A 27,955-nucleotide genomic window follows, 5' to 3' on the forward strand; every position below is an offset into this window, starting at 1 on the left:
AGTCGTGCGGCGAAAGGTCCGTTGTATAAATAATGTCATATTCCCAGAGATCATCTCTCATCATTAAGACCTCCAATTTCTTTGCAGGGTGCCTTTTCCACACCCTTTTCTATCTTCTTTCCTAGCGTCGATCGCTGTTACTTTTTATCATTGGGTGGTTTTGGGAGTAGAACAGCCCTGCAATTTCAATCCTAATTAAATTTAGAATAGCATAAATCAATAACTCCACTCGATCTGGAAGTGCAAATACATTAAGCCTTTACGTGTGTTCATTACTAATAGGCTGTTTATATCTAGTCAATGGTATTTGCCATGGATCCTGGATCGGTAAAGGAATTTAATAAAGCAGTAGCATTGAGAAGGGTATCTTAAGTACAAGTAAACTCATAAAAAATCATCGCATCCCCTTGTGGTGTCTCAACCCCCGAGTATAAGATGCAAACTCAATAAAACACGACGGCAGGAGAAAGTCACTATCTTAGTTGTCAAGTTCAACCTTCTCGTAAACGACCTCTTGCTCTCTTGCCAACCTGTCTGACTCTTTCAACCACATGGTTCGCTTCTGAGCAATAGCAATATCATCAACCAGCTGTTCGTAATGCTTTATCCACACTGCCCTAGTCTTTGGGTTCATTAACTTGATATGTTTGCGAATTGCCTCTTCCTCATCAATCAAATCCTTCAGTGAGCCAGCACGCGCGGGCCGCTGACTGATACCGAACAGTTCATTCTGGCATCGTTCCACCGCCTTGTATAGGTCCTCTACCTCCTTCAAATCCTTTCTATCGACCCCTTTGAAGGTCATAAGAGTGAGAACCGCGGTCCAGCTACGGGGATGTTTTGAAAGTGGAAGAAGGACCTTGATATAGCTGATCGGCCATTTTGCTTTGATAGCTTGGCTAAGTAGACTTGGTAGGCGGGCACTTTGGAATCCAGACTGGCGATACTCCATCCAAGGACGCTTCCCATCCGCGACGGCAAATGCTATGAGGAGTGTAGTTTCAGAGAACTGTTTTATATCTAGCAGCTCTGAGTTCCTGCAGTTGAGATGAACGATCACTTCTAGATAGTGACATGGCTCCTGCGGGTCCTGAACGCGTTCAGTTATTGTAAAGTTGCCATCAGTTGGATTGAATGAGACTTCGAGATCCGCGTTTTCCTTGCAAAGTCGAGCGTACTGGCCCGACTTCCCGCCACGAAGGATGATCTCGATATCCTGTCTATCACGGTAAGGGAACTGTTTAGGCTTTGCTGGCTCTGGGACCAGAGGTAGCTTGAAGACCTTGTTGTCCACTGTAGGAGGAGCGTATTCATGTTGAAGCCACTGTTCAAGCATGTTCATCAATATTGATTAATTGTCTTCTAAAGGAGAAAAGGTAGAAAGGTACAGAGAAGAGTCATGAAATAAATTGATATCTCCTCTGACTGGGGCTAGTGGAAACTGATAAGATGGTTTTTTATGTTGATGTCAATATCAACAAAGATTGGAACAAGGGAGGAAGGAAAGCACCTTTCAGGTTGCCGAGACTGGCCATTCATTCCATTCACTTTCTCCGGTTGGAACCATGAAGATATATATGAAGTTGTATGCGATGCCACAGAGACTCCTATAGAGGTATCAACTTCACTTCACAGCCTGGAGGCTGAATACATAGAAGGATATATTAGAGGACCACAAGAAGACATACCATCTCCTTGATGGCTCGCTTGGTATGACATGTGCTGTTTTCTCGACCTATAGGAGAAATGCTAGGAAATGGGATATTTGAAGAGCTCTCGATTCTACAGAGAACAACGCCAAAGGTTGCCATGGAGCACACTGAAGGACAGAATTCTCTGTGCCGGAGTTTCAATCACTGCAGGTTCGAAGATTTCCATCTCCTGATACAATGTTCTATTGAATACTCACCCTATCTCAGTCACTTGATTTCCCATAATTTCCTTGGAGTCGGAAGCGGCCAGCGCTTCTCTGAGATGCCAAAGTCCGGTCTTTGAATAACTGCAAGGCCCAGGTAAGACTGCTAGAATGGCCGCCAGGCTCGGGTTCTCGGGGATGAGGAAGTACCCTGTTGCGCGGTATGATGCCTTCCCTCTCCGCCTCGGGGTCGTTTGTCTCAGAAAGGTGGGCATGTTCAATCCCCAAAAAATGCCATAACAGAAGAATCAGTTGGACAGAGTCAACAGTCTTTATGGTGGTCAGGGAGTAGGGCTGACTAGTTTACTACTTAAATATGTTAGGCCAGCCACAAGGCCTATCAACGTCATATGATATCAGCGGGCTACAGCGAGTCATCAGGATGCCATATCAACCGGCCGCTGGTTCCTTCAACGATCGCAAAAAAGGCCAATGGCAAGAAAATATAACATATCTGGTCGATGTCTTGGGTACCGCCGTGGCGAGGGGAGTCCAGACAACAGACCCTTGTACCCTGCAATAATCCACATACAACCTGGGACATCGGTGATACGTGATCAGCTATTAACTAGCCTATAAGCTCTGGTATTCCTGGTCTCAACACAGCATGTGAGCCACTCAGAGGCAAGGACAAAGCTTCCGTTTCCTCCATGTGAGATCCATCCCTCGATGGGTCCAAAAAATTGGATTGTCGATCCGAGCCGGCAGCTTGTAATACGCAAGCCCAGGTTCTAAACCCAGCCTCCAAGGCCAGAGTCAACATCCAGTTGGTTTACTCCGTGCAGACTGTCCTTTCTCCATACACAGCGTTTTCAAAATGGAATACTATCACCTTATTGGCTATCAGGCCTACGTTCGAGCCATGGTTGGTACATACCATGTAGTAGTTCTCCTCCCTTGGCTTCAGGTCAAGCCGCAGAAAACGCATCTGCCTAGCTGACCCTCCATCTACCGCGTAGGCAGGATGGATGCTGGGGTTTCATTTCACATGGCCTAGCCACGTTGGCGTTTGGTGCTCTCGTGTTCTATTTTCTTCTGGGAGATAATGCCTCCAGGAACATGATTACTTTTTTATTATATATTTATCCTCGGTACTCCCCAGGCCCATTATGGCCCCTTTTATAGCCCTTCCTGAGTTCCCCTATGTTGATGGATGATATCACAGTATTATTCCAGAGTGCTCTGTTTCCCCTGGTCGATTAAAGCTCAGTTCAACATAAGGAACGGTTTCAAACCAGCTTATCCCATACAGAGTGCAGGAGTCGCTTTCGTTCCGAATCTTCTTATTCCCGTATTTGATACCTTTTGTAAAGCTTCTCTGGGCTAATTATCGAAAGGATATTTCATCTCATACCAACCCGTGCCAAGTACAACAGCCCTCGTTTGAGATATTCGAACTGCTGGAACCGGGATGAAGCTCGAGTTATTTTTCCTCCTAAGCCTTGTGGCTTGCGCCATAGCCGCACCCAACAGAGCCAGGGAAGTGGGCTCTCCTGTCACCATCCGATCCGATCCTATCTCCCCTGGGAACCGCCCGCGGCAGTGGTGGGAATATGAAGGCGAAGGGGAGAATGCGCAGTCTGCCTCTAATTTAATACTCCAGGCTGTGGGCAGGCTCAACGAAATTTTGAGGCATCAACAAGAAATGAATTTTGAAACAGAATCCACAGATGAAGAGGGACTCGTGGAAAATGGAATTCTGGATCATGCACCATGTCAACCTTTGACGATGATTTTTGCCCGTGGAACCAACGAGGGGGGAAATATGGGTAAAGTAATTGGCAGACCGCTTGCAGCCGCCCTTCGAGCTCAGACAGGGAATAAAGTGATAATTCAAGGTGTCAATTATGAGGCCACCCCTGAGGTATGTTCTCTTTGTTTAACGCTGGAAAGCCGTGCCGACACCACAGACTGCAGTTAGTATGCAGGTCTATAGCATCATTTCACTAATGATATCACATAATACAGGGAAACTTGCTCCTAGGCCTCAACGGCGGCCCAATTATGTCTCAACTTGTAAGGAAATCGCTTGAACAATGCCCTGACAGCAAAGTTGTCCTCGCTGGATATTCCCAGGGTGCAATGGTCACTCATGCCGCGGCAGTGTTGACACCGAAAGGCGTGTCAGCGCTTGCAGTTTTCGGCGATCCAGGCCGTTTTGCCCCCTTTGTCAATATCTCCCCCGATAAGACAAAGAAATATTGCCTTCCTGGAGACCCAGTTTGCCTAAACGGATTCGACCTCGACGCTCATTCGAAGTATGGCATAGTCGCAGACGACGCAGCGAAATTCCTCATCAAGGCCGCTGGTGCCCAATAGACGTTGGCCAGTTGAATATATATCGTGTGACATGATTTGGATATATATATCTATATTATATGCATGGGCATATATGATATTGGCCGTCGTAAGTCCAACGTGTGGTGAAGAGTTTCTATGAAATCCACGTTTCCACATCCCTGGTTAATATTTCTTCTGGCAATTTCTGTAATATATAGCCATATATTTAACCCATGTTCATCAAATCTTTAATATATAAACTCATCCAACTTCTTGCTCTTCTTTCAAATCAAATTTGAAAGGTTGACTTAGAATAAATTTGATTACGTAATAAATGACTAGTAATATCAAAGCCACTTAAGTTCACCAAAAACCTTTAAATCCAAGCTGCTGCTTCTTCACCCCTCAAAATCTCACGACAGGCCAGAGGGATATATACACCTGATGAAACAGCCAGATTCAAAGTTGGTGGACATTTTGCAATAAAGACAAATAGAGACAAAAGAAAACATGTCTGGGGAAATGGAAGTTGACCCTCCGCTCTCTCCAGAGCCACAGCATGCCACTGGAACTGGGTCTGAGCCGCGCACCCGCGCTTCAGCTGCAGCAGTGCGCAGTATTGAAGGATGGATTATCATTGCGACGAATATACACGAAGAAGCATCAGAAGAAGATGTCACAGATCTATTCGCCGAGTATGGTGATATCAAGAACTTCAATTTAAACCTCGACCGACGGACAGGTTACGTGAAGGTATGTACCCCATCTCGTTATTTATTTTACTACCTCCTATCTTTGACCTGTAATTGTTGAACTAATATTATTCGGACTCCTTCTAGGGCTACGCGTTGATAGAATACCCCACCCTCCCGGAAGCAGAGGCAGCTATAAAGGCTCTGCACGGCGCCAAATTACTTGACCAAACAATAGAAGTCGACTTCGCTTTCGTGAGGCCCCCGCCTTCATCCAAGGGGAAACCTGGCGGGGGTGGTCAGAATTCAAACCGCGGGCGTGGTGGAAACAGGGGACGAAGCCGGAGCCGCGAAAGAAGTCGCAGCCCCGAGGGGAATAACAATCGATCTTAGTGGTCTTTGAAGAATAACTTGATGATGTTCATGGGTGAATAGTAACGTGATTGAGATGGATTTTCGACCGAGAACGACTGGGATAGTCGTTGATTTTCGTCACTGTTACTTTCGCCTACGTACACAATTCGAATTAACGAAACTGAACGTTAACAGCTGGATAAAGGACTAGGGGCCTCCTATGTGGAATTGCCGGCTATGCCCTTTCACCCGGCTAACACTACCATGGTGGCCCTTAGTCTCCATAACTCGAGTGTCTTTGGGCTATGTCGGCTCCTTGTCATCTAAGTAAAATAGGTGCGTTTAATGTCGGGCCCTTTTTGGTTGCTTTAGCTTTATCTGGCCAACTAAGTCTAACAATCATGTTAGTCATGTCAAATTGATATCACCTTCTCTTCTGAGACCATATAGACAAGCCACTCCATCTCTGCGATAGTTGGCCACTTTCCTAAAAAAAAAACCACTGAGCCGGTAGCAATAACCTACATTTACCGCTTGGGTAGCCCCATTGCCACCCCCGGAATCTGGTCAGAGCAGATATATTTTGTAGAATGCCTTGTTATCTCAGCAGTCTCCATTGGTACTCGACATACTCTCTTTTTCTCTGCAGTTTTCCCACTCCTGACGACTGTTGACTCCAAACCAAATGGCTAGATGGCTCACCTGTTCATGGGCTTATTGCACTGCCTGCTGTAATTTCTCATTTCTACTTGGCCATCCATCCTGTGGTGCTCTGTAGCCAAGCGCATCCGATAATCCAGCTGATGGTGCTTACGTAAGTGCTAGTTTGGCTGCTTCTTTCGCAAAAAAACGACTTCAGGTTGTTGGCTTCCTTAGATATGAAAAAAGAAGAGAAGAAAGCGCACATACAAGACTCAACAAGCTGGTGACAACTTTCATGCGACGACGCATCTGAGCAGATGCTGGTACGCTTGACTAGTTTTCACCAATGCAGCTTTTGTCACGAGTTATCGCCCTTATATACATCTCAAGGTGGTCACACGAGCAAGCAAAACTGCTGATGAGAAAGCCCGACATCCTCCTCTGCTGGCTATAACAGCCTGGGTTTCTCATCTTTTTTGGGGGGTATTTCATTCTTTTCGCGGCTTGTGAAAGGACAGAAGCCATCTGTTCAGCCGGAACTGCAACAAGTCAGGATGCACTCGACTCAGCCATGGCTCCTTGGTGGTTACCACTCGTTCTTTAGAATTCCCCTATTTGCATTTTTATATGTACTGGCACTCCTTCTTTTGTGCGCTAGTATCTCGGCAGTCCCTTTCGATCCAGCCAGTGATGGTATCTCGCAGCAGATTGTCATAATCAATGGCGACCAGCAGGCCCCCTTAGCTGGTACGGATCCGATGGCCGGTATCGATTACTCGGATAACGAACAAGAACCATTCCCTAAACAACCCATTCCAACTAGTAGGACACTCAAGATAATGCTTGACACTCTTGATGTGATGCAGTCGGACTACTTCAGCCTTTGGCAGGCAACCTGGCCAAGCGGTATTGACTGGACCAAAGCAGTTGTTAATACGCACATTTCATCTGTGCTATCTCTATTGTCCTCCACAATCGACACAGCTAGGGCTGATGATATTCTTAAGCCTCGTTGCGATGATGATACATTATCCACAGAGAACCTCATCAGTTATTACTTTCAGCAAACTTCTGCCTTTTGGCATGGGGAGAACTTTTTTGGAATACGGCTGCAGGCGTATGACGACATGTTATGGGTTGTTTTGGAATGGCTGGAAAGCATTAAATTCCAAAATCTGCATTCTGAGTTACACTTTGGCCGCCATCTCGACAGCAAGTTAAACCCTTACCATTCGTGGCATGGAACACAGTATGGAGCTCCTGCGGCACACCGAGCGCGGGTATTCTATGATTTGGCCGTGCAGGGATGGAATACATCACTCTGCGGTGGTGGTATGATTTGGAGCCCTTGGCTTACCCCATACAAAAATGCTATCACAAACGAACTGTTCATATCAGCCAGTATCGCCATGTACCTCTACTTTCCGGGTGATACTATAGACTCGCCAATTGTGGAAAGCCAACTCCGAAATGGGTTTATCAGTCCGCCCCACGATTCAGTCCATCTTGATGCAGCTATAACAGCCTATAAGTGGCTGAAAGGCTCAAATATGACTGGAGCTGACGGCCTGTACGCTGATGGATTCCACATTTATGGATGGACGCCGAAAGACCCCGGAACCAGAAAGTGTGATGTTCTGAACACAATGGTCTATACCTATAACCAAGGGGTTATTCTGAGCGGGCTCAGGGGTCTTTGGCTAGCAACTGGACAGAAGTTCTATCTTGAAGACGGCCATGACCTCGTCAAAAATGTGATAAAAGCCACCGGCTGGCCAGTGACGTCGAATCACACTTGGCATGGACTGGGGAGGGCAGGAGTCTTAGAAGAGGCATGTGACAGTAGTGGAATGTGTTCACAGGATGGCCAAACTTTCAAAGGCATATTTTTTCATCACTTTGCAGAATTTTGTCGACAACTTAGCCCCCAGGAGAAGAGGATGCTCTCTGATCCAGCTCTATATAAGTCTACAAATAGCGATAACACGAGCGAAGAATATCGAAGAGAGTCTTTTAGTTGGCACCAGAGAACTTGTGCCTCATATATACACTGGTTGGAACACAATGCTCACGCTGCGTCTGTCACAAAAAATGAGAAAGGCCATTATGGAATGTGGTGGGGTCCCAAATATGCCGATGGCGAGCTGAACTCGAATGATACTGTTGTGTTGCCGCATGGTGCCGTGGATTACAGCAACTCAGATCCTCCAATTAATCGTGCCAGCCCTGACCTTGCCTTCCTACAGGCTAAAGGAAACCGAACCAATTTTGCCAAGGAAGTTCCCGGCGATATTGTTGAGGGTCAGCTGCTGCCTGTCACCGATGAATACCAAGACTCTACAGCTTCCAAGTTCGAAGAAGGCAATGCTGGTCCTGAGGCTGGGGCTTTTAAAGTATTGAAGGATGTAAATGATCGTGGCAGGGGCCGTACTCTGGAAACACAGTCTGGAGCACTCGCAGTGTTCAAGGCCCTATATCAATGGGAAACAACACCTTCACTAAGGCGCTGACTTGGACCAGCCTTGCGGTAAGTAATGCCGTTTGTACATGGGGTGTTTGTGGCCATCCACTTTGCTTTCGAGGGGGTGTTTAATAGCTGGGATACGAGACGTCTTACAAATGGACGTAGGTGTATAGGTGTCTCTGGTTATTCTTAACGTATCATTAATATTACCGAATAGATTTTTATGATTGAAATACCTGATTTACTACGCAAGTTTGTGAAACGACGCCTTGATAATTAGCCCAGCTAAATGTTTATCCTTCACTATATTTATTGTAGACCACCTTATACACAAATATTGAAAAACAATAACAGTCGAGTAGGAAAACAAAGGGGGGAAATAAGTAAAAATAAAAATCGTAGAGTTGAAACAACAACTCTCCAACTTCCTAGCTATATACTAATTTTTGGAGTTATAAATCCAGATATAAATGTATATGAATTAACATACCTCAGAGGTAGAAAGAAAGGGAAGCAAGATAATAATAGAAGAGAAGAAAGTAAAGAAAAGAAAGATGCCAATTACCTACCTTGCGATATACCCTAACCCTTAACCCATTCAATATCCCAGATCCGAGAGAAGCACAAACAAGCATTCACCCAAAGGGGCAGCCGGTGGTATGATTCTTGTTCAACTTTTTCCTAGCGACTCGAACATCGTGCTCGATACTCTTTTTCGCTAGAATCCATGATGGGCCTAACTCTTCCAATCGATATCCGCGAGGACAATACTCGTTGCCACCATCACCAGGTAACGGAAGGCCAAGGACCCTCCTAATAATTGCAGTGGGGGAAAACCAGCGAGATAGTAATGTTGGTTTGATGTAGAAAGGTTTTGAATCATAGGTTTGTAAGTAGTATCTTCCATTCTCGTCTGGTTTTGGGCTCAGTGGCTGGAAACGCATGCATGAAGGACGTGGTGGAAAGAAGTAGCGGACTATATAACGCCGAGCATCGAGAACGGTGTTAACAGAGAAATTATATACTTTGGAAGGTTCAGGCAGCCTATTTTGAAAATTGAGTTAGAATAGTAAATGATATACGGTTTAGAGTATTGGTAGGGGACATACATTAAAGCCTTTATCATCCGGTCTTCCAAGAGAGCAAAAACCATCTTTTTGGCAGTCGGCTTTAGGAAATTAGGGACGGTATAGAGTATTATATCAATGGCGGAGAGGGCCACACGTTGGTTGTTAATGTTGGGAACCATGTTCTTTTGTTCATACCAATCACCCCATTCGGTAACCTCCTCAAGCCAGTGCAGACCATCTTTCCAGCCAGATTTGGATGAGGGGAGAGCAGAGTAATCGATTTCCATACAGTCTCCAATATCCTTCCAGAAGGTACCCAGAGCACACTTTTCCATGTCAGTCAGTTCCCTCCAGTCATATTTACCAACCCACCGGACTGGAAGATATGCGAAGAGTCCAAGGGTGTATAGTAGATCATCATTTAAGATTTTGCCTGCTTTTTGGTAGGTTTGGTGGATATTGTTCATTCGACATATTGCCTGTAATGCCCTCTCGTCATCCGGAGGAAAGGCGAGAAATTCTGCTATCATTACCGAAGTCATAGAATAGCGAAGATGAACACGCTCTGAAGGGAGCTTATTTGTCTTGACCAACAAGCTTGAGATGGAAGGTATGCCGTTGACCTATACATATCCATGGATATATAGGTTAGCACATATAGCTCTAGGATTATGTACGTATGCAAGGACTTGACATGGATGAAGTGATTGCATCTGAACTTACCGAGAAGATGGCAAACTTAAGTGCAAGCATGAAGATAGATGAAGTCTCAGTGTCCATGAGGTCTAGTTGGATAGCCCAGGCATCACGAACTGTCATCTTGGCGAAGGACTCTCTGGTAGGGAAATAGAAGCGTTTTCTCCTTTGCCTCTCTCGAGAGTACCGTAGACTCGCCACGATCAGTGGCCATAGAAACATAATCAAGAGGGTTACTTGAACCCAACTGAACTGTGCCCAAGGCTGATGTTCGATGATGCCATTTGGAAGAATGGACTTCCTATGAGAGACAGAGCCATATTCGTGAGGAAGTAACACGAAATCCAAGGCTGACTGATCGGAAAAGTTCATTTTGATAGAGCAAAGCTGTTCATTTCCATGAACCATAACTATGGGTCTCAGAAAAGAGTACAGCAAGGGGCAGTTCCTTTTATCTATCCTGCAATCCAAACAGTTATAAAAATACATGGCTGAAATGCCATGTAAAGGAGGCATTATTCCAAGTTCTAACATCCCGTTATGAGCTAGTATGCCCGCAGCAAGCTCCAACAAAAAGCCCTGTTCTTTTCTTCCAACCCCCATAACGTAAAATATGCACCCAAGCGAAAGGCAGAAAAAAAGCCACTGAAACGGTGGGCTGGAACCTGAGCCGTGTTCCCGGTTCCAGTAAAGCTTCTACAAATTTGCCCGCGGAGGGGGCATTGATAGCATGGTAAAAGCAATTCGAACCAGTGGGAAAGCCACAAAAGAAGATGGGTGGCAGATTGGTCGGCCTTGGGGCCTACGCAACGTCTTAGAAAAAGAAATTCGATGGCTACTGGTTGCCGGAACGCTCGGTGAAAGGGTTAAGTGCGGTCATGAATGGTCCACGGGATATCATCTAGTTGCATACAGGCTATGAAATGGCGGGCTGTGATGTCTAGAATACATCAAAGGCGCGGCTGTCCGTAGATCCAGAACTAGCGTGGTAGACAACCTCGTAAATCCTGGGTGTCATGGCCACAGTGACGTTGATATATCTCCGGTAGGAAGGTGTTGAGGAGGAATGGTTAGACATAAGCTGGCAGCCAAGACGGCATTCATATCGTCCATTCTGCTGACATGGCTCAACCTAGGTAAAACAGGGGGAATCAAGATTGTTGCCATGATTAGAGATAAAGCGCCAAATTTGGAGCCATATGGAGTATGATGATAGTGTGAACAGAAAGTATTCCATACTGACGGATGATTGGTATGGGACCATTTTCCGGGTAATAAAAAAAGAAAAAAAAAAAAAAAAAAGGGAGAGGTAACCCACTCACAGTAAGCCTTGTGACGTTATGAAAGGATACATTAAAGGAAGGTATTCGGGACATTAGGTATAGTCATGATCTAAATGGCCCAGGAACAGGTCCAGTGGTGCGTCAAAGAGAAAAAAAAACAAACACAGCAAGGCCAGAGAGACGGATAATCAGCCAGAGGCCAGCGAGGTATCATGAGAGAGAGCATTTCGACCGTCATCCTCTTCCTATTAGTTTGGGCTTGCGGCTTTTATTCAAAATTTTCAGGGCCCAGTAGTAGTTAAGGACATGACCAGAAGGCGGCGTCTGCGGTTGCGAGATATTGGTAGTATACGCCAGTCCCCACCCGCGCACCTGGACGGCGCCAAGCATAGAGGAATGTGGCTTCGTTGAGGAGAGAAACAGAGGACATACATAGTAATCTGCAAGTGCTATGTACGCCCATGTTCGTATTTCCTGCGAGAGAGACCAAACTCCTTTGAAAGTGCTGTTAGCTCGATATCAGATCCGAAGGAAGCTCAAGCCAAGCCTAGCGAAAAGGCTGACGCTAAGCTTTAAATGGAATCGCCTCTTTCTGCCTGGGAAGTGGAAACAAGGGATCAAAAAGGGCGCATCCAGTTTTAGTTCTTGGGCCGCAAAAGAAAGCAAACAAGGGAGGAGAGAAGGTGGGAAGAAAAAGAAAAGGAACAGAAGCAAATTAACTAAACGATGGGCGAAGGAAAAAAAGAAGATATTGGGTCTGGCTTCTTACTATCAAAACAAAAAATCACCATCCCTAGGCGATAAGTAATCGTGCATGCAAGGGTAAGATCTCAACCCATGGGCATGGATCGGTAGGACGGATCAATCAAGCGCTGACTTTCCATGGGTGAGGTGCTATTTTGATATCAGCCACCCACGCTCCCTTCTACTACAAGAGGAATGAGAGACGTACATATTAGTCATGCATCGTTTCTATCCGACATTCTCGCTAGCCTAACCCTTCAACTCCGTATATCGTACAGAATATATTGATGGGCTCCGTAGTGGATACTGAGAGTTGGCTTCGATTGAGTGCTCATTCGCTTAGGCACTCGTTATTTCTCTCCCTGGCCTGTAAGCCTGGTCATTTCTATCTTCGATCACAGGGTGGGGGTGTATACATGACCACTTAGCCGCACCATGTGCTTCCCGCAGGAGTTAGCCTGCAGGGCCGGAGTAGGCGAGAGATTGTATTACTGTTATATAGTTGGCTTGATGCATCGCATGGGGTATACATCTCACAGTACTTTGATCCCTGGTACTCCGTACACAGCAGGCCTCCTCTCCCGCTGTTCGACGCAGAGTGCATAGACCGCTTTGTTTATGAACTTCTTCCGGACATCGGAGGTCGGAGCTAGAAAAACCTGATGCGTCAAGGAGTTAACCCTTGCGGGCAACATATCCGGGCTGAGACATGGCAGAGGAGCAATAATCGAAGAGATGGAAGGACATAGAATCTCTCTCGCCCCTTTCCGGTGTCTCTTCCGTCTCCTCCCGCCTGGCCTTTGCGTGTTCTCCCCCCCACCACATTTTCAGTCGTTCGTTTGATCAAGAGTGATATGAACTATTAGATGCACATTCGGAAGGTTCGGGTCTGTCCAACAGCGCACGACAGGTTCGGATTGGTTGGTATTGGCCTGCCATGTATAGACGTATCTCTGTGATCGTCAAAAGCTGATGTACACGCGCCAAAGCTTCATCATAAACGGAGCCGCTTCTTGCGGGTGGAACATAGCTTTGAGTAACCAGCTCTTTGCAGCTAGGGATATTAAGCGAATGCCAGTTCTCCGCACCTTGTGATACACGATAATGATGTTTTCCGCAAGATCTAGCATATATAGCTAGGCCATGGAAGCCTCCCAGGGATGGGTATCGAGATATTGCCTACCAAGCTCGATCTGAGCACCGCGACCCATGGCTTTATGTGCGAAGGCCAACGAAGAAAGTCTCCGGGAGTCCCTATCTGATAGCACAGGGAGCATTCTTCGAAGAAAAAAAATATCCTGTTGCACAGAAACCACCTGGGTTACAATGAACAGGCCGGATAGCTATGTCACATAGGACAGGGAAACGGCATATGATTCACATATTTCCATCTTAGCGAGCAATACCCTCGAAGGAAACCGTCTACTTGATCCGGTCGTCTTGATTTGAAGATAATGGACGGTTCTTGTCCAACTAATGCAGTGATTCCAACCCTGTGTGATGTTGGACATGTCTGATGCATCTCACTGGCGTGGAAAGTGGTCAGATGCAGATATCAAGAGAAAGCGCATGGAGATGAGATTACTGCGGCTAAATAGCTCGCTGAGACGTGCTCACTATCTAGCCTTGTTTGAAAATGAAGAAACACTGACGAAATAGAACACGCTCAACCACGGAGCCGTCGTTCTTGAGGGGTTCCAATTTGAATAAATATGGGTTGAATCTGTTTCTCTTTTTCCAGCCCTTCAAATTGGACAGTGTTTTGGCCAAACACAGGCAACTCGATCCACATGTTCGCACTAATGGTGATGTCCCAGCCAGCGTAACCACCCTTGGGCACATGCCATACAGAGACAAACTCTCATCCTAGAGTAGAGTTCAGAGACTTACAGGGAGTCAATAGCCGTTCGTATTCCCATTAACCGATGAGCCAACCAGGAGGAGTGAGCGGCCGCACAAGGAGACGAGGTGACGGCAGCTTCCTCTCTCCCCTGCCGAAGATGCAACGTGGTTAGTGCCCAGTGACGGGAAATGCATGGAAAACTCAGCCCAGATGCCAAATAGTACCAGGGATTATCGGAAGAACCTTTGCTGTAATGGGGAGCGCATATATGTATACATATGCAAATGGTTGATGTAGCTGGCCGAGACGACAGGAAAGTGATCCCGCGTGGTGACAGCTGCATCTGCATGAATGTATATATTTAGACAGCCACGGTCGAATATACTCCGCATGTATATATATGTGTATATATACCCCTCTTCGGACCTGATGGACTATACAGCTCGATCACCCTTGGACCCCTGGGTTCTCAATTCCCTCTCCCATCCATTCCGCCTTGTCCGTATGGCATATATTTGAAAACCGCCAAGTGCTTCACTAGACGGAAGCATGGTGGGATGACTGGTTTAACTCCATTAGGCTCATTTCCCGGTCAATTGGCGAGCGTGTTCGTGCGTTTGCGTATATGCAGGCTTGCGGCCTGGTCGTCCAGGATGAGATGCAGGCTGTTATGCACGTAGTTTTAGTATTCACTAGTACCACCTTCGTTTCGATGAGAACACCCGCATCGAGGAAAAGTAAGTCAGGTAGCGATACATCAGTCTCTCCTCTCCCTCGTTCATGCGAGATAAACAACCCAAAAAGGCTGACCAGGCATCAAGCAGCAAAGTTCCCGGCGAGTTTATCAACTTGGAATTTCAAGGTGTTTCTCCCGCTTGATGACAAAGCCGACGGGGTTATGTAAACCCGGTTCCGGTACGTTCTCGGAAGAGAAAGATGAACCGCAGCGAAGTTTTTCATTCTTCCTTTACTTATGTACGATCATAATATCCCCCCTTTTTTTATTTGCATCGCTCCCCCGGTCAATTTAGGCTGGCACGACCTCATAACTTGACGCCCCCAGGCCAGCAAGTCACCGTGAACGAGAGGACGGCAGCTTACCGCTATTTCGCCTTCTCGCCTCACGAGGCTCGTCGCAGGAGGTTTTATCCTGGTGGAGGCAGAGTCACGCTCTCATCCTCGACTTTTCTTACTCCCCCCCCTTCTTCAAAGTACTCCATACTCCAGACACCACGTACCTTTTGCTAGCGAATGGCTGTATTTGATACACGAGACGGCGTGTTCCCCCGGGAAAAGCCCGTACTAAAGCAACCTGAACGCTACAGGCAAACGATCGTCAGGAAATGCTCCAGTTTTTTATGACGTATATATCGCCGTATGACGGCAGCCGAATGACGATGATCGGGATAAGTGGCCCGAAGGAGGAAGAAACCTCTCTCTCCCCAGCCCGTCTCCCCAGCCCGTCTCAGAACTAACAAGAGAGTAGGACATACACGGGGGTGATAAGCTGGCCTGCCTTTTTAACTTGACTTTATTTTTTCACTTTACATGCCTACTTAACATGGGCGGCCGCTTGGCAGGGCCAGCGTGAGTATTGGGCAAACTAGGCTCTGGAGGCGGTGGGGAAACGGGGTGGCATTACATTTCTATACAGCAGGTCGTATACTTGTATACGGAGAAAGGAAGGCAAGGCAACCCCATCTGCCAGGTTGGGTTGGCGCTTATCATCTCGCCCAGCGAAACAGAATTTCATCAGACGTTGATCGGTTTGGAAAATGTCCCTCAACTGATGCTTATAAATGTCTTAAAGCTGTGAAATTACTTTACTCTGCAGTAATGCTAATTACATAGTAAGGGGGTGTACGGAGCCCATGTAACATATTTGCCGCTCTTTTTGACGTCTGTTCGCACCCTTCGACTCTCAACCAGTTATTCGATGAGAGCCGCCGAGAGGTGGGCATCATCACCTGCCACTAATAGTCAGTTTGCCGCTGGATCGAGTTCTCTCAAAACGTTAGAAAGAGGTAGGGAAAAAAAATTTCCCCTACAGCTGAAAATTTCCAACTGCAGTATATACTTGCTTGGGAAGCAAATGACAACTAGATATGTACTCCACGAATTATTGCGATTGTGAGCATTGATCAGCATACATCATGGATCGGCAACTTAACACAAAATTTCCTCACAGGCCACTTTGATACATATCCGGAGTTCAACCCCACGCCAACGACGCCTCATCTATATAACTTGTCAAACTGGGGCTCTCAGCTAGAGGCAGCTATCTCTCAACAGCATGATCGATATATAAAACATACTTGAATGCCATGCCTGGGTCAAATCTACTATTCTCAAGGGGGGAAAGCACGCTCGAAAATAGGCTCCATCCCTATCCACAAAACTTGGACACTAACAAGGGGCCAATCCCTCTTTTAACCCAAAAAAATTTCTGCCCTTTTTTTACGGAGAGCACATAGAGTACCAGATTTTTTTATCGCTCAAACTACGCCCAAGAGGGACGGAATATGCTTTATCGACCAGACGATGGCGTGCTGTCAGACGACAGAGAAAGCTAATTGCTTGAATAAGGTTGGCCCTTACCTCCAGTCGTTGCCTTCTCGTCTCTGGTCCCAAGGAGTGGTTGAGAGGGAGAGCTCCATATTCACGGTGGGTAGAGGAATACAAGAATACAGCGCCGAAAAAAACAAGTCGAACAAAGATTAACCATGTACGGGGTAAAAGCAAGGAAAAAAAGAGGGAGCTGAACAGCAAGATGTCCACCCATTTCTTGATATTGCTGAAGATCACTTATCTGATCATCTTCCAGAACCATGTTGGAAGGAAAAAGGGATTCTTGGAACGTAAAATAAAAAAAAAAAAAAGACAAGAGTAAGTGCAGGTTAATTCGATTCCTGATGGATTTGGTGGACAGAGTGTGGGAAAAAATAAAAAATAAAATAGCTCTTTTCTATAGCCGGGTACTTGTCAAGGATCCCCCCACCCTGTACCCTCGACTTTTTATACTTTAAACTATAACAACTTTGAATGTACTCTGGATAGAATTGGTGGTGTGGTGGGTGGAGGTGGCTGCCTACCTATTTAATTCAGTCACAGCCCAACGCGAGCGCCAGCAACAGGGCGTAGAAAGTTTCCAGAAGAAGAGATAACCGTGCATGTTCTGCAGAAGGGCAGGAATGAAGGTTAAGAAAGGCCGATACGGGCAACCTTCTACATGAGCGTGTGTATATATATTTACACTAGGGATGGAGGACATAAGTAGTTGATTGTCGTGGTACATCGAGAGCCATGCCTGGAGAGCGAATTCTACGCTATAGCCATGCCGGCGGAGTTTAGAGCAGACTTGGCGCATCGGATAACACCGTTTGCCATGGACGTGCTGGAGCAGGCTGAAAAAAGTAGAAGGGAAAACGGGGTGGAATTGTGGTAGAGGGAAGAAGTCGCTGGATTGATTTCCTGGGACCTCCGTACGCGACGGCCGAATGAATCAGCTTGGAATGGATGGATGGCAAAAGAGTTGGAGTTGCTTTGTGGATTTGTCTGTCTCTGAGTGGTGGAGAGTTTGTAGATCAACAGGGGGTCAACATGGTGTGGTTGTGGATGGATGACGATATGACGATTTGTCTTGTATATTTTTTTGATACACACCAGTACCAGAGCACGGACATATATCTATAACCGATCTTCCCCATGGCACCACTGTCCCTGATCGAGCTTCAGGAAGGGGGAGAGAGAGCAAAAGGAGAAATGGAGAGAAGGTTCGCCCCCTTTCCCCCGGCCGTTGGAGAGCGTCAGTATGCTGATGATACATGAGAAGGCCCCGTGCATCCCGAAAGTATGTGGCTAAGAACAGGGAGCGTTCGATATCATATCATGCATGTATATATTTCGGATAAGAACAGGAAAGATCATTTATATTATATGCTGGTCCTTTTTTTTTAAAAAAAAAAAATAAAATAAAAAATCCAACGGTGAGGCTTGTAACCCGGTCCGTTTCCTCTTGCTCGCTTCAACGGCGCAAGACCAGTGGATTTTTGATGGAGGGGAGAAAAGGCAAGACGATGAAGCGCTTGCTCACCCACCATGCATGATCCATGATCCATCTAGCTGGGACCAGCCTGCATCGCTGATATCTGTTGACGTGTAGTTAGTTAGCTTGTTGTGTTGCAAAAGTTGAGGTAATACATATGGAGCTTTTCTTCTTCTTCTCTCTTCGAGTGGAAAATGGTACGAGGCCGAGGGCTGCTATAACCTGCTACTATTCGACCGGATAGTGACCGGACATGCACCTTGCCTCTGTCCTGACGGGTTCTCACATACATGTTCACGACCAGCTGCTTGTCCCGTAGTGCATTGTGGTTTCTCGTCTCCTTCAAGACGCCTGTCTGCATCCCCCATCCGCCTTTCCCCGTCCCATCAGAGCCGTCGTGTCCTCCTGTGTCTCGTCGTGTCTGCCCAGTCGCCTTTTGTGTCATCCTTCCACCAGAAACTCGCTGTTCAACCTGCCACAAACCCATATCACCCCCCCAAAATACGCCGTATCAAAAAAAAAAAAAAGGTATTTCCTGCAAACGCGCTCTTACATCATAAAATACAGTCTGTAACGCTTGTTACGGGTTCGTTCATATGGCTCCACTATAGCCGTGCTCTGATTGGCCAGGACCGCCCTTTTAGCTCTTTCAGCAAGTCAACACAAAGTGCGGCTTCTTCCCTCGGCGCTCTTCGTCTTTCTTCTTTTTCTACTTCTTCTTTCTACTTCTACTTCTTGGGCTTCTTCCTTTTCTATTTATCCTCACTTTCAATTCTTATATCTAAACTGCCGTCCGCTCTCTGTCAAGCGGCTGGCTCGTTTACTTGTCTATTTGACTCCATCTTCAAAGCCACTCCCACCTCCTACTCTTGATCATATCTCCCTTCTTCTCTGCAGGTAGAGAGGAAGAGAGTGTAAGAGAGAGAGAGAGAGAGATCTGAAGCTTCAGCAAGCTGCTACGGACATACTTGATTACCCTCTTTTTTGACAGACAGGATACTCCTTCACTGGCCTTCCCCGGCAGACGTTGTCTCCGTATCTCTCTCTTATCATTGATTAAATCAGTCGTACTGTCCCTTTTGATATTAAGGCTGTGGACTCCCTCGTTTCACCCAAGAACTCGAAGCTACCACCGCTCATTTCCTCTTTCACTACCAATACCCGTTTTACTAAGGATCTCCATTGAACTCGACTCCTCGCCTGCAGCATCATGGCTGCTGGTACCGGCTTCTACAACTCCTCAGACCCCATCAGCTCAATGCCTTCTCCCGCCTCAAATGACAGCAACTCCAACGGTACAACCAATGGAAACCACTCCACAGCCAACCGTGACAACGAGAATTCACATCCCTCACCTGCCTCTTCTTCTTCCTCAGCCTCAGATACAGAGCCAGAGCGGAAATCGAGGGCAGACCGTCCCCGCATCGCCAGCAGAAAACCCAGCGCTTCGATACTTGTACCCCGTGACCACCCTGAGATCGAGATAGAGAAGGAAGAGTTCCCACCAGATGATGCTCGTGCGATGAGTCCGCGAAGAAATTCGGCAGATGTCGAGAAGTTGGGCACACAAGCTAGACATACACTCCAGGAGTAAGTTGCTCAGGGCACGCTGCTTTTTTTGTTCTCTTCTTGTGTTTTTTACTGATTACGGAATATTAGGCAAGCAAAGACACTGCAGTCGTCTTTACAGGCGCTGGCTGAACGAATTGATGAGGTCAAATCAGATCACGATAAGCTGGAGAACGAAAATCGCTTCCTACAGGACTATATTGGTGGTTTGACCAGGACCATGTCCACAAAGACCGAACTTACCTCGACCAGCGGCGCAGGCAAGGGGAAGAAGTCCCAGAAGTAAAGATTTCGTCACCGCTTCGGCATACTCAACCCGGAAGCTGTGAAGGTCGGCACTTTATTTTACTTCCAGCCCCAGCCACCTTCCATAGTACACCGCTCTAACTATATCTATCCCTCTCCAACGCTGTCCACACATGGCGTGCCGGACAAGGGATGACTGACACACAGGGCAGAGCAGCATGGCTTATCCCTGCGCCACCTTTTTATTTTCCCCATCACACCCCTGTCCTATTACTTGATGACCCGGTTACGCTTTATGAATTTTTTTTTTTCAAACAAAACAGCATCATTAGCATAAGCCGACACTCTCTCCTCCTCCACATACCGTTGCCCTTCTCACACTTGAACTACAACCTTTCGAATATGAAACTGTCGTCACCACAGACCACTTCACCTCTCTCGCCACCATTTACCCTCTGCCTGACTTGTGATGCTATGCTATGTGATGCCATACACTATGATGCTACATATTTTTCTCTCTCCGACAACAGAACAGGGCGCTAGAAATTATTTTTTTTTTTTTCCCTTCTATTTCTCCATCAAGGTCAGACAACTGTTCTTGGGCTCAACTTCTTTTCTTTTTTTGGTTTCCTGTTTCTTGACGCTTGTACTTCTGGCTGCGGTCTTGAATATCGATGGGGTTTGATTTTTCATTAACAAATGATCGGCCGCGATATAAGATACCCCCATTCGTCTTTTTGTCAACTTTTTTTCTGGACGTCTCTCCAACTCTTTTTAGACATTATTCTTACGACCTAATTTTACTCTTAATTCTCTATTTCCTTTTCGTCTTTTCTATCTTCTCTTGGGGCGGGCAAAGAAGAGACAACAAAGGGGTTAAAGGCGGTTTTTCTCTCACACCCATGGCTGAGAGACCATGTGACCCGACTCGACCCGCTCATCGACATCTTCTGCGCATCCTTCGAGAGTGTGATGCCCCTTACTTACTTCCCATGGTTCATACCCCTAACAAAAATACTACAAAAAAAGTACAAAATGACGGACTAAGCCGAACCCTGGATTTTGGCCGGCCGGTGAAGTAATGAGGAAATAGCGCACCTGACTTTTACTTGTTCGCGCTGCTTGGCTTCTCTTCTACTTGGCCGGCCAGTGGATTGGATGCCCAACGAAACGAAAACACGAAAAAAACGGGCCATAGCATAGACACCAAAACAAACCATCGCTGGTAGCCGGCGTATCACAGATCCCGGATCACGACGTCATGACTATTTTTTTTTCCTGTCGCAGATCAAACCACCATCACGGCCATGTCAACGAGAGCGCCACAAAAAACCACGCATATCCCTGACCGACAGGCTGAAGACTCTCCTGGGCTGTAAGCTTCCCCTTGGGTTAGACCCAACGGCTTTCTGCTTCTGTCCCCCTTTTCCTCCCTCTTTCCTTTTTCCTCTGGCCTCTGTCTCGTTTCTTTTTCCCGTTTGCTCTTTTGGGATGTCTTTTTGCTGGCTCGGCGTGCATGCGTCTGCGTCTGCGTCTGCGCGTGTACTTGTATACGCGTGATGTCATCGGGTAGCTACCCAGCAGCACACTTGGTCCTTAAACACAACGATGTGTTTGGTCCGTTCTCTTGGATGCACGCAACCTTTGGCTACCGCGGCTACTACCTCTCTGTTCCCCGGCTTCCCTTGCATAGCTCCCTTCCTCTCTTCTTTCCGGTAGGGACAGACGACCTTACGACTCCATCTACCCGCGTCTTCACTCCCTCTGCTTTCCTCTACTATCATGCATTTTCCACATCAAGATTGGGTCAGGCTGGAGATGTGTGTCTTCGGTCCAAACGAACTAAAACGAAAAAAAAAAAGTTTTTCTTCTGCTTTCTTCTTTTTACTGTGCTTTTTTTTTTCGCGGACACAAGGTACAAAAACGCACAACTCAACATCCCTTTCATCTTATTCAGCTTGCCTTAATATTGTTGAACCTGTGCCTGTATCTATAATGGCTTTCATATGCGGTCTGGTTCAGGGGCAAGTAACCACTTTCTATCCCTTATTTTACTCCTGTGAACGTCTCTTTAAAGGCAGTCGGAGGGTAATCTACATGGGATCCTTTTTCTAATGGCCATCGAATCCCGGGCAGGAACAAGCTTTATCCTTTCTATTATTTTATTTTTTCTTTTAATTTTCTAATAGTATTTTATTCCATCCATGGGCTCCCTTGCCATCTAGAGCTCTAGATTACTTTTCTTGGCTAGTACATTAGAGTAATATTATTTAAATGAAAGCTCACGAGAGCCGTTATAGATAATTCACGCACATATAGATTAATACAACATGCATATACGGGGATGTGATGGGCCTTGATTAACCTGGTAAATGCATATTACATAGTAGAACATGTGTGAGTCTGGTACTCATGCAGCCTGCAAAGATAAAAACAGGACACAGCATCTATACAAGACATACATACGTATGAGACAAAAGTCCTACTTCGGTAGAGAAACCTGTTTACTTCAACATATTCAAACCTGTTTGCGTAAATACTTATATGACTCGCCGTCTTTTCTCTTTTCTCTCTTTTTTCTCTCTCAAAGGCGCATGCATACATGGAGGTGCCTCGCTATATGCGGCCTGCCGTCATCACTCTTCCCCGTTTGCCCTGTTCGCGCGATCCAAGACGTGTTTCGTGTAAACGGATATGTACTGATACACCGCGGATTCTCGAGAGCAGTCGGGAACTAGATATCATTTTACCATGTCTGTGTATGTGCATCCCTGCCAGCAGCAGTTTACCGTGATGTGCGATCGTCCAGGGTGCTTACAATACTTTACCAACGCTCTTTCAGTATATAACATGTACTCGAAATTTAGCGACTCGAGTCAAGATGGATAGATACTATTCCCATCTAGTTGTGGAGCTGCTTGGTTACTTTTGCTCCAGCTAGTTGAATATGGAACACTGACTAGTTTGTTGAGGAGGCGTGCAGATAGACTAGATAACGTGGGACATTGGGCGTCGACAGGCGCTGTAGCCGCGAATGGGTGTTAGATAGCGGCGAAGATCTTGATCGTGTATAAGAAGCCCCCTTTTTCCTAGACGGGTAGGGAGAAATAGTTGGGTGAACGCCGTAGATGGGATGGAAGATCTGGTGGAGAAGGCCGTTGGGGAGATATTCTTTATTATAGCGGAGGCATAGTTGGGCCAACTAGTTACCGTCAAGTGGGTAGAGAAGCATTCTCTATAGTTTATGGCGGTAACAAAGTCCAGGGGGAGCCTCAAGATGAATCAATAGATACTCAGTACTAGATAATACTTTTCATTGTACCTCACCTAATTACCCCATAACCAATATTAAAAAGCCAGACACAAGAAGTAAAATATGAAACTGCCGCGTTGGACCAGTGTTAAGTGTGGACGTACGCGCAAAATCTAATACTATCAAACCTATTTTTGGTAGAGGAAAACACTTTCGAAAGGGGGTTTCCGGGTAAGGGGCGATAAAGGAAAAAGGGTAGTAAGTAGGTAAGAATGGTAAAAGGTAAAAGAAGTAGTGGTACTTTTTTTCTCCCTGTGGTGATTTTTTTTTCATGTTTTTGTTAGGCCTTTTTCTTTTCTGTCTTTTTTTGGTTGTCACTTCTCCTCTTCCAGGCATTGGGGGTGGGGGTCATCTCCTCTGGTCCCTTGAGGGCCAATGTGGTTTAAAAGAAAGTAATTCTATGGGCAAGGGAAAGAGAGACAAAGAGGGAGAGGAAGAAAAATACATCACTAAAGTCTCAACCCTCCGGGTTCGAAAGTAGCAGAGCTTGGAAGAAGGGAAAGTTGGAAAGAAACCTAAGTGACATTATCAATTAAAAAACCGGGGGATGAGCGCGGTGAGTGTGTTTTGTTTGAGGGAGAGGGTTGAGGGTAAAAAGGGGATGAAAATGGCAACAGCATCATGAACTCCTCCGATCTAGAACTAAATGCTCATCCTAACCCATCTACTCCTTTGGAGCTTCCTCGGTAGCAGCTGGAGCCTCTTCCTTGGCCTCAGCTGGGGCCTGAGCACCCTGGGGTTGCTGAGCCTCGGTGGTTGGATCAGCTTCAGAAGAAGTCCACAGAGTCTATAATAAGACTGGTTAGTACTGCAGTGATATGAAGTTAGGGCTAGAATATCAGCTCTTACCAAGTTGTCCCTGAGGAGCTGCATGATGAGGGTGGAGTCCTTGTAGCTCTCCTCGCTCAAAGTGTCGAGTTCTACAGGTGATAGGGTTAGTATCATGCCACATGACCAGTAGAGAGCAAAAAAATCGAAGTCATATTTAACGTACCGGCGATAGCATCATCAAAAGCCTGCTTGGCAAGGTGGCATGCCTGGTCAGGAGAGTTAAGGATTTCATAGTAGAAGACGGAGAAGTTAAGGGCAAGACCCAGGCGGATGGGGTGAGTTGGGGCAAGGTCAGTCTGGGCGACCTCAGTGGCGTTCTTGTAGGCAGTCAAAGAGTTATCGGCAGAAGTCTTGCGTTTCTCACCGAGAGCGAACTCGGCGAGATAACGGTGGTAGTCACCCTTCCTAAGTACAAGAGCCTTGTTAGATGCTGACAACAATGTGAGAAGGCATCGTATCTTACATCTTGTGGTAGAAGACCTTGGACTCGCCAGTTTCGGCGGAAGCAATGAGGTGGTCATCGAGAACCTTGAGGATATCCTCACAGATATCGGCCAGCTCGGCCTCAATCTTCTGACGGTAATTCTTGATAAGGGTAACCTGAGCCTCGTTTCCTTTCGACTCTTCCTTTTGCTCGATGGAGGTAACGATTCTCCAGGAGGCACGTCTAGCACCAATAACGTTCTTGTAGGCAACGGACAGCAAGTTGCGCTCCTCTACCGATAGTTCCCGATCCAAAGAGGCGACAATCTTCATGTTCTGAACCATTTCTAAAGTGGGTGTCAGCCTAGTGGCTCGGTTGAAAGGGGGAAATGTATGCGTATGCGCTTACCTTCATAACGCTCGGCCTGCTCGGCCAATTTGGCAAGGTAAACGGCATCTTCGTGACCCATGGTGACTGGTTTGGACTGGAATGCTGTCTGACGTTAGTATAATGCTATATGCTTGGATGGATAACCTTGATATTGGATATTAGAAACTAGGTATCCCGATGGGTCAGATAAAAAAAATAAGGGATTATGACTTCATTGAGATAGGGGGTTAAAGGAGGTTTTCAGCCACAGAACAGCGGTGTACATGAATAAGAATCGAAATTTCCCCCCCTCTCCTGTCGACTCTATAGCCAGAAGAAGAGCGGAATGTGTATGATCCTGCTGGGGGCTGCCGGGCATGCCACCATGACCAGGATCCCTCGGTCAGCCGAGATCACAAAAAACGGCCCCCAAGAGGTAAATGACCGGACTGATCGAACACGTTACAGGATCAAGAGCTCGAACACGACCGAGAATCTGCTCCAGTAGACTGCATGCGACATGGATAGAGGCTGCGTTCCCACTGCAGCTGGTGCTGGTGGGATTGGCGCGCGGCAGGGCATTGAAAGAGAGTAGAAAAGCCCCCCCAAGTGAAACAAACGCAAGGACGCCAGAGATAACCTAGGGGAGAGAGACGGCTTACCTTGAGGAAAAATAACAGGAATCAAGTGATATGGAGGGCAGAAGCAGAGAGACAGACTGCTGAGAGAGAAGTTGTTCGGGGACGAAAGCGATGTTGCTGGGGGAAAAAACAGAGGGGAGTGGAAGTGGATGGAAACAAGGTGAGATTTTGTTGGATGTTCAAAGGCGCAAAGGGGAGCGGGTGGAGATGCCTGGCCGCCCCGTTCGGGTTTAGCTTGCTTAGGTAAGGGATGAGTAAGGAGTGCTTTACACCCTCATTTATAGATGTCTACACGGCTGGACGGTGCGTGTAGGAAAGCCTCTAGATGCTTACCCCTCCTCCTTGCAGTATTTATAGAAAGAACATGTCATATGGGTGTGATATAGGCGCCATCTGGAAGGCTTTGGCTTGTACATGGAAATACTCAGCCTCCCATAAATTGTCATGTGATAGATGTCACATGATCTTTCGGGAAAACTATATACCGGGAACGTCATAATCACATGATATATTATACACGCTAGTCCCTTTTAGTCCAGCTCCACCCAAGAGAGACGAAGAAGAAAACAAGAAAAGAAACGTCAAGCTTCAACTTCAACGTACAACAAAGCAACAAACGAGTAAGCCTTTCCTTTCCCCCTCCCCGTCCTTTGGCCATCTAAGGGTGCAATGCCAAAGAGATCGACTCGCTCATCCCGTTATTGACAGTCTACGTCGACCTCCCGATTCACAATGTTTCGTCAACTCGCCAGACCAGCTTTCCGCGCCAGCAGGCTGCCAGCTACCCGATCTTTCTCCGTTGCCGCCGTTAGAATGACAGAGGGCTCTACCGGTGCTCCCCGCCCCGGAGGTGAGCATAGCGGGTTAGTAGACGATACCAACTCCATTCCAGTGCCTTGGGCGGACGCCTCAGCGGGCCCGATTCTACTCTCAAGTCGCTAACCACTTTTATACAGTGACATCTGGACCAAGAAGGGATCTGCTGAAGAGAACCTCTACATGAAGAAGAAGGAGCATGAAAAGTATGATACACCGAGTATTTAGTTCAATTGGTGGTGGAGTAGGGTCACTAACACTTGCTAGACTCCTCATTCTCAAGGAGAAGCTGAAGCAGCAGCGTGCTCACCTCGATGAGCTCGATGCCCACATGTATGTTTCCCCCTCGGCTATACTGCCTAGAGTGTGTGGACTAATTCTGTTATAACTAGTGACTCTATCACTAAGAACCAAGGTGGTGAACAGAACTAAGTATATTCTTAGTCATGAGGGTTGATGCGAATTTGAATTACCTGCCATTTAACCCTAGTACATAGTCCTGTGGTTACTACCTCTCCACTCTCAGCATCTGTATTTTGATTTTATCAAACCGTTAAATTACGCTTGAGATAGTAGTCTAGCCTTGCAAATTGAAAAAAAAAAAAACGCGTTGTACCATAGAGGATAGCAGCTGTAAGCTAATATCCGGATAACAAGCAACAATTATCATTCCTCTGATATTCTACCTGAAAAACGCCCAAAGTAAAAAAAAGAAAAGGTATTTATTTGTCAATGTAAAGCCCCCAATCACCAGATGTACACGTTACTGACGTTCAAGTTCAAACTTCTGGTTTAACGTTATTCAATGAACGAAGTAAAAAAGGAACAGTTTACCTTGACCCCCAATCTATCTTCGTCCCATATAAGAGCGGTAAAAGTCTTCGGCAGCCCCCCCGCTGCCGCCACCGACTCCTCGAGAAGCACCAGTCTTGAACCCATTGATGGAGTTGCCAAGTTTTTGAGATGCAGTGATTTTAGCACGAAGAGCAGCAGTTCCCTGATCAATGAGTTGGAGCTGGGAGAGATGAGAGTTAAGAATGCGCACAATTTGGGAGATCTATTTTATATCAAGTTAGTTCTGAAATATGATTATTGATATGTTCCCGGGATTCATAGGAAGTACAAACCGGTTCATCAGCCTTGCTCGTCTTGCTTAGCGTTGCAGACGCAGTGTTAACTTCCTCAATCATGCTAGTAAGATCCTGGCCCATTTCATTAAGGCGTTCAGAAAGGCGCTCGGCAAGTTTATAACTATACAACATCACGGTTAGTTACCATGCTTTTACGGGATAATGTAACAAATAAAGGAAACAGAAAGGGGTGCAGTGAAATATAACTTACGTTCTTGCACGCTCCTGGTCTGGCCCCGGGAGGTTGTCCCCTGTCCCAACTTGCTTTGATAGCAGAGTTTCAACTTCCTGTTCATATCGATCAAGCCAAGAACTCAGCTCATCCTGCTGGCTCTCGACGGAGGCGAGTTGCCGCTCGACCTCTTGCGTAGCTCTCTCAGCATCAACCGTGTTTCCATACAGTTTCTGCACTTTTGTGCTGTTTTCAACTAGCATTCTATCCCATTCAGCTACTTGTTCAGCCTGCTCCTGGAACTCTTTCTGGTATTTCGTAAGGTCTGTTGCCCAGCGAGTGATGATCTCATCCATAGTTTTATTTTTCAGACGCGACTGTGCTGGTGGAGCTGGGCCTACAGTTGATGTGCCTAG

The 27,955-nt window shown here is 46.5% G+C and overlaps 10 protein-coding genes across 10 annotated transcripts in view; 5 read left to right on the top strand and 5 right to left on the bottom strand.

Annotated features, from left to right (window-relative positions):
* Positions 1-478: 478 nt before the first annotated feature.
* Positions 479-1,342, bottom strand: MCYG_05628 (uncharacterized protein; the record flags this gene model as incomplete). Its single annotated transcript, XM_002845713.1, has 1 exon — positions 479-1,342. One exon carries the CDS (start codon positions 1,340-1,342, stop codon positions 479-481), a length of 864 nt encoding a protein of 287 aa, XP_002845759.1.
* A 1,984-nt stretch (positions 1,343-3,326) lies between these two features.
* Positions 3,327-4,234, top strand: MCYG_05629 (cutinase; the record flags this gene model as incomplete). The annotated part of the gene is made up of 2 exons (XM_002845714.1): positions 3,327-3,779; positions 3,884-4,234. The coding sequence occupies 2 exons, from the start codon at positions 3,327-3,329 to the stop codon at positions 4,232-4,234; spliced, it is 804 nt and encodes a 267-aa protein (XP_002845760.1).
* Positions 4,235-4,705: 471 nt separating this feature from the next.
* On the top strand, positions 4,706-5,280 carry MCYG_05630 (RNA-binding protein 8A; the record flags this gene model as incomplete). The annotated part of the gene is made up of 2 exons (XM_002845715.1): positions 4,706-4,948; positions 5,035-5,280. The coding sequence occupies 2 exons, from the start codon at positions 4,706-4,708 to the stop codon at positions 5,278-5,280; spliced, it is 489 nt and encodes a 162-aa protein (XP_002845761.1).
* A 1,157-nt stretch (positions 5,281-6,437) lies between these two features.
* MCYG_05631 (conserved hypothetical protein) lies at positions 6,438-8,627 on the top strand (the record flags this gene model as incomplete). The annotated part of the gene is made up of 2 exons (XM_002845716.1): positions 6,438-8,288; positions 8,565-8,627. The coding sequence occupies 2 exons, from the start codon at positions 6,438-6,440 to the stop codon at positions 8,625-8,627; spliced, it is 1,914 nt and encodes a 637-aa protein (XP_002845762.1).
* A 355-nt stretch (positions 8,628-8,982) lies between these two features.
* MCYG_05632 (conserved hypothetical protein) lies at positions 8,983-10,485 on the bottom strand (the record flags this gene model as incomplete). Its single annotated transcript, XM_002845717.1, has 4 exons — positions 8,983-9,391; positions 9,457-9,743; positions 9,786-10,040; positions 10,141-10,485. 4 exons carry the CDS (start codon positions 10,483-10,485, stop codon positions 8,983-8,985), a joined length of 1,296 nt encoding a protein of 431 aa, XP_002845763.1.
* A 6,819-nt stretch (positions 10,486-17,304) lies between these two features.
* On the bottom strand, positions 17,305-18,515 carry MCYG_05633 (uncharacterized protein; the record flags this gene model as incomplete). The annotated part of the gene is made up of 3 exons (XM_002845718.1): positions 17,305-17,670; positions 18,077-18,131; positions 18,319-18,515. 3 exons carry the CDS (start codon positions 18,513-18,515, stop codon positions 17,305-17,307), a joined length of 618 nt encoding a protein of 205 aa, XP_002845764.1.
* A 771-nt stretch (positions 18,516-19,286) lies between these two features.
* On the top strand, positions 19,287-19,883 carry MCYG_05634 (conserved hypothetical protein; the record flags this gene model as incomplete). The annotated part of the gene is made up of 2 exons (XM_002845719.1): positions 19,287-19,618; positions 19,688-19,883. The coding sequence occupies 2 exons, from the start codon at positions 19,287-19,289 to the stop codon at positions 19,881-19,883; spliced, it is 528 nt and encodes a 175-aa protein (XP_002845765.1).
* Positions 19,884-23,820: 3,937 nt separating this feature from the next.
* On the bottom strand, positions 23,821-24,880 carry MCYG_05635 (3 family protein ArtA; the record flags this gene model as incomplete). The annotated part of the gene is made up of 5 exons (XM_002845720.1): positions 23,821-23,943; positions 24,006-24,076; positions 24,151-24,392; positions 24,451-24,757; positions 24,820-24,880. The coding sequence occupies 5 exons, from the start codon at positions 24,878-24,880 to the stop codon at positions 23,821-23,823; spliced, it is 804 nt and encodes a 267-aa protein (XP_002845766.1).
* Positions 24,881-26,153: 1,273 nt separating this feature from the next.
* On the top strand, positions 26,154-26,669 carry MCYG_05636 (conserved hypothetical protein; the record flags this gene model as incomplete). Its single annotated transcript, XM_002845721.1, has 4 exons — positions 26,154-26,284; positions 26,378-26,443; positions 26,505-26,570; positions 26,630-26,669. The coding sequence occupies 4 exons, from the start codon at positions 26,154-26,156 to the stop codon at positions 26,667-26,669; spliced, it is 303 nt and encodes a 100-aa protein (XP_002845767.1).
* A 415-nt stretch (positions 26,670-27,084) lies between these two features.
* Positions 27,085-27,955, bottom strand: part of MCYG_05637 (nucleoporin nsp1) — a gene marked incomplete at both ends in the record, with an annotated part of 2,107 nt that continues 1,236 nt past the window's right edge. The window contains 3 exons of the mRNA XM_002845722.1: positions 27,085-27,294; positions 27,365-27,488; positions 27,579-27,864. Of these exons, the coding sequence (XP_002845768.1) occupies positions 27,085-27,294; positions 27,365-27,488; positions 27,579-27,864 (620 nt within the window). The remainder of the gene's footprint in view (positions 27,295-27,364; positions 27,489-27,578; positions 27,865-27,955) is intronic.

This window comes from Microsporum canis, genomic scaffold (assembly GCF_000151145.1).
Source record: "Microsporum canis CBS 113480 supercont1.5 genomic scaffold, whole genome shotgun sequence".
In the NCBI taxonomy this organism is placed as follows: Eukaryota; Fungi; Ascomycota; class Eurotiomycetes; order Onygenales; family Arthrodermataceae; genus Microsporum; species Microsporum canis.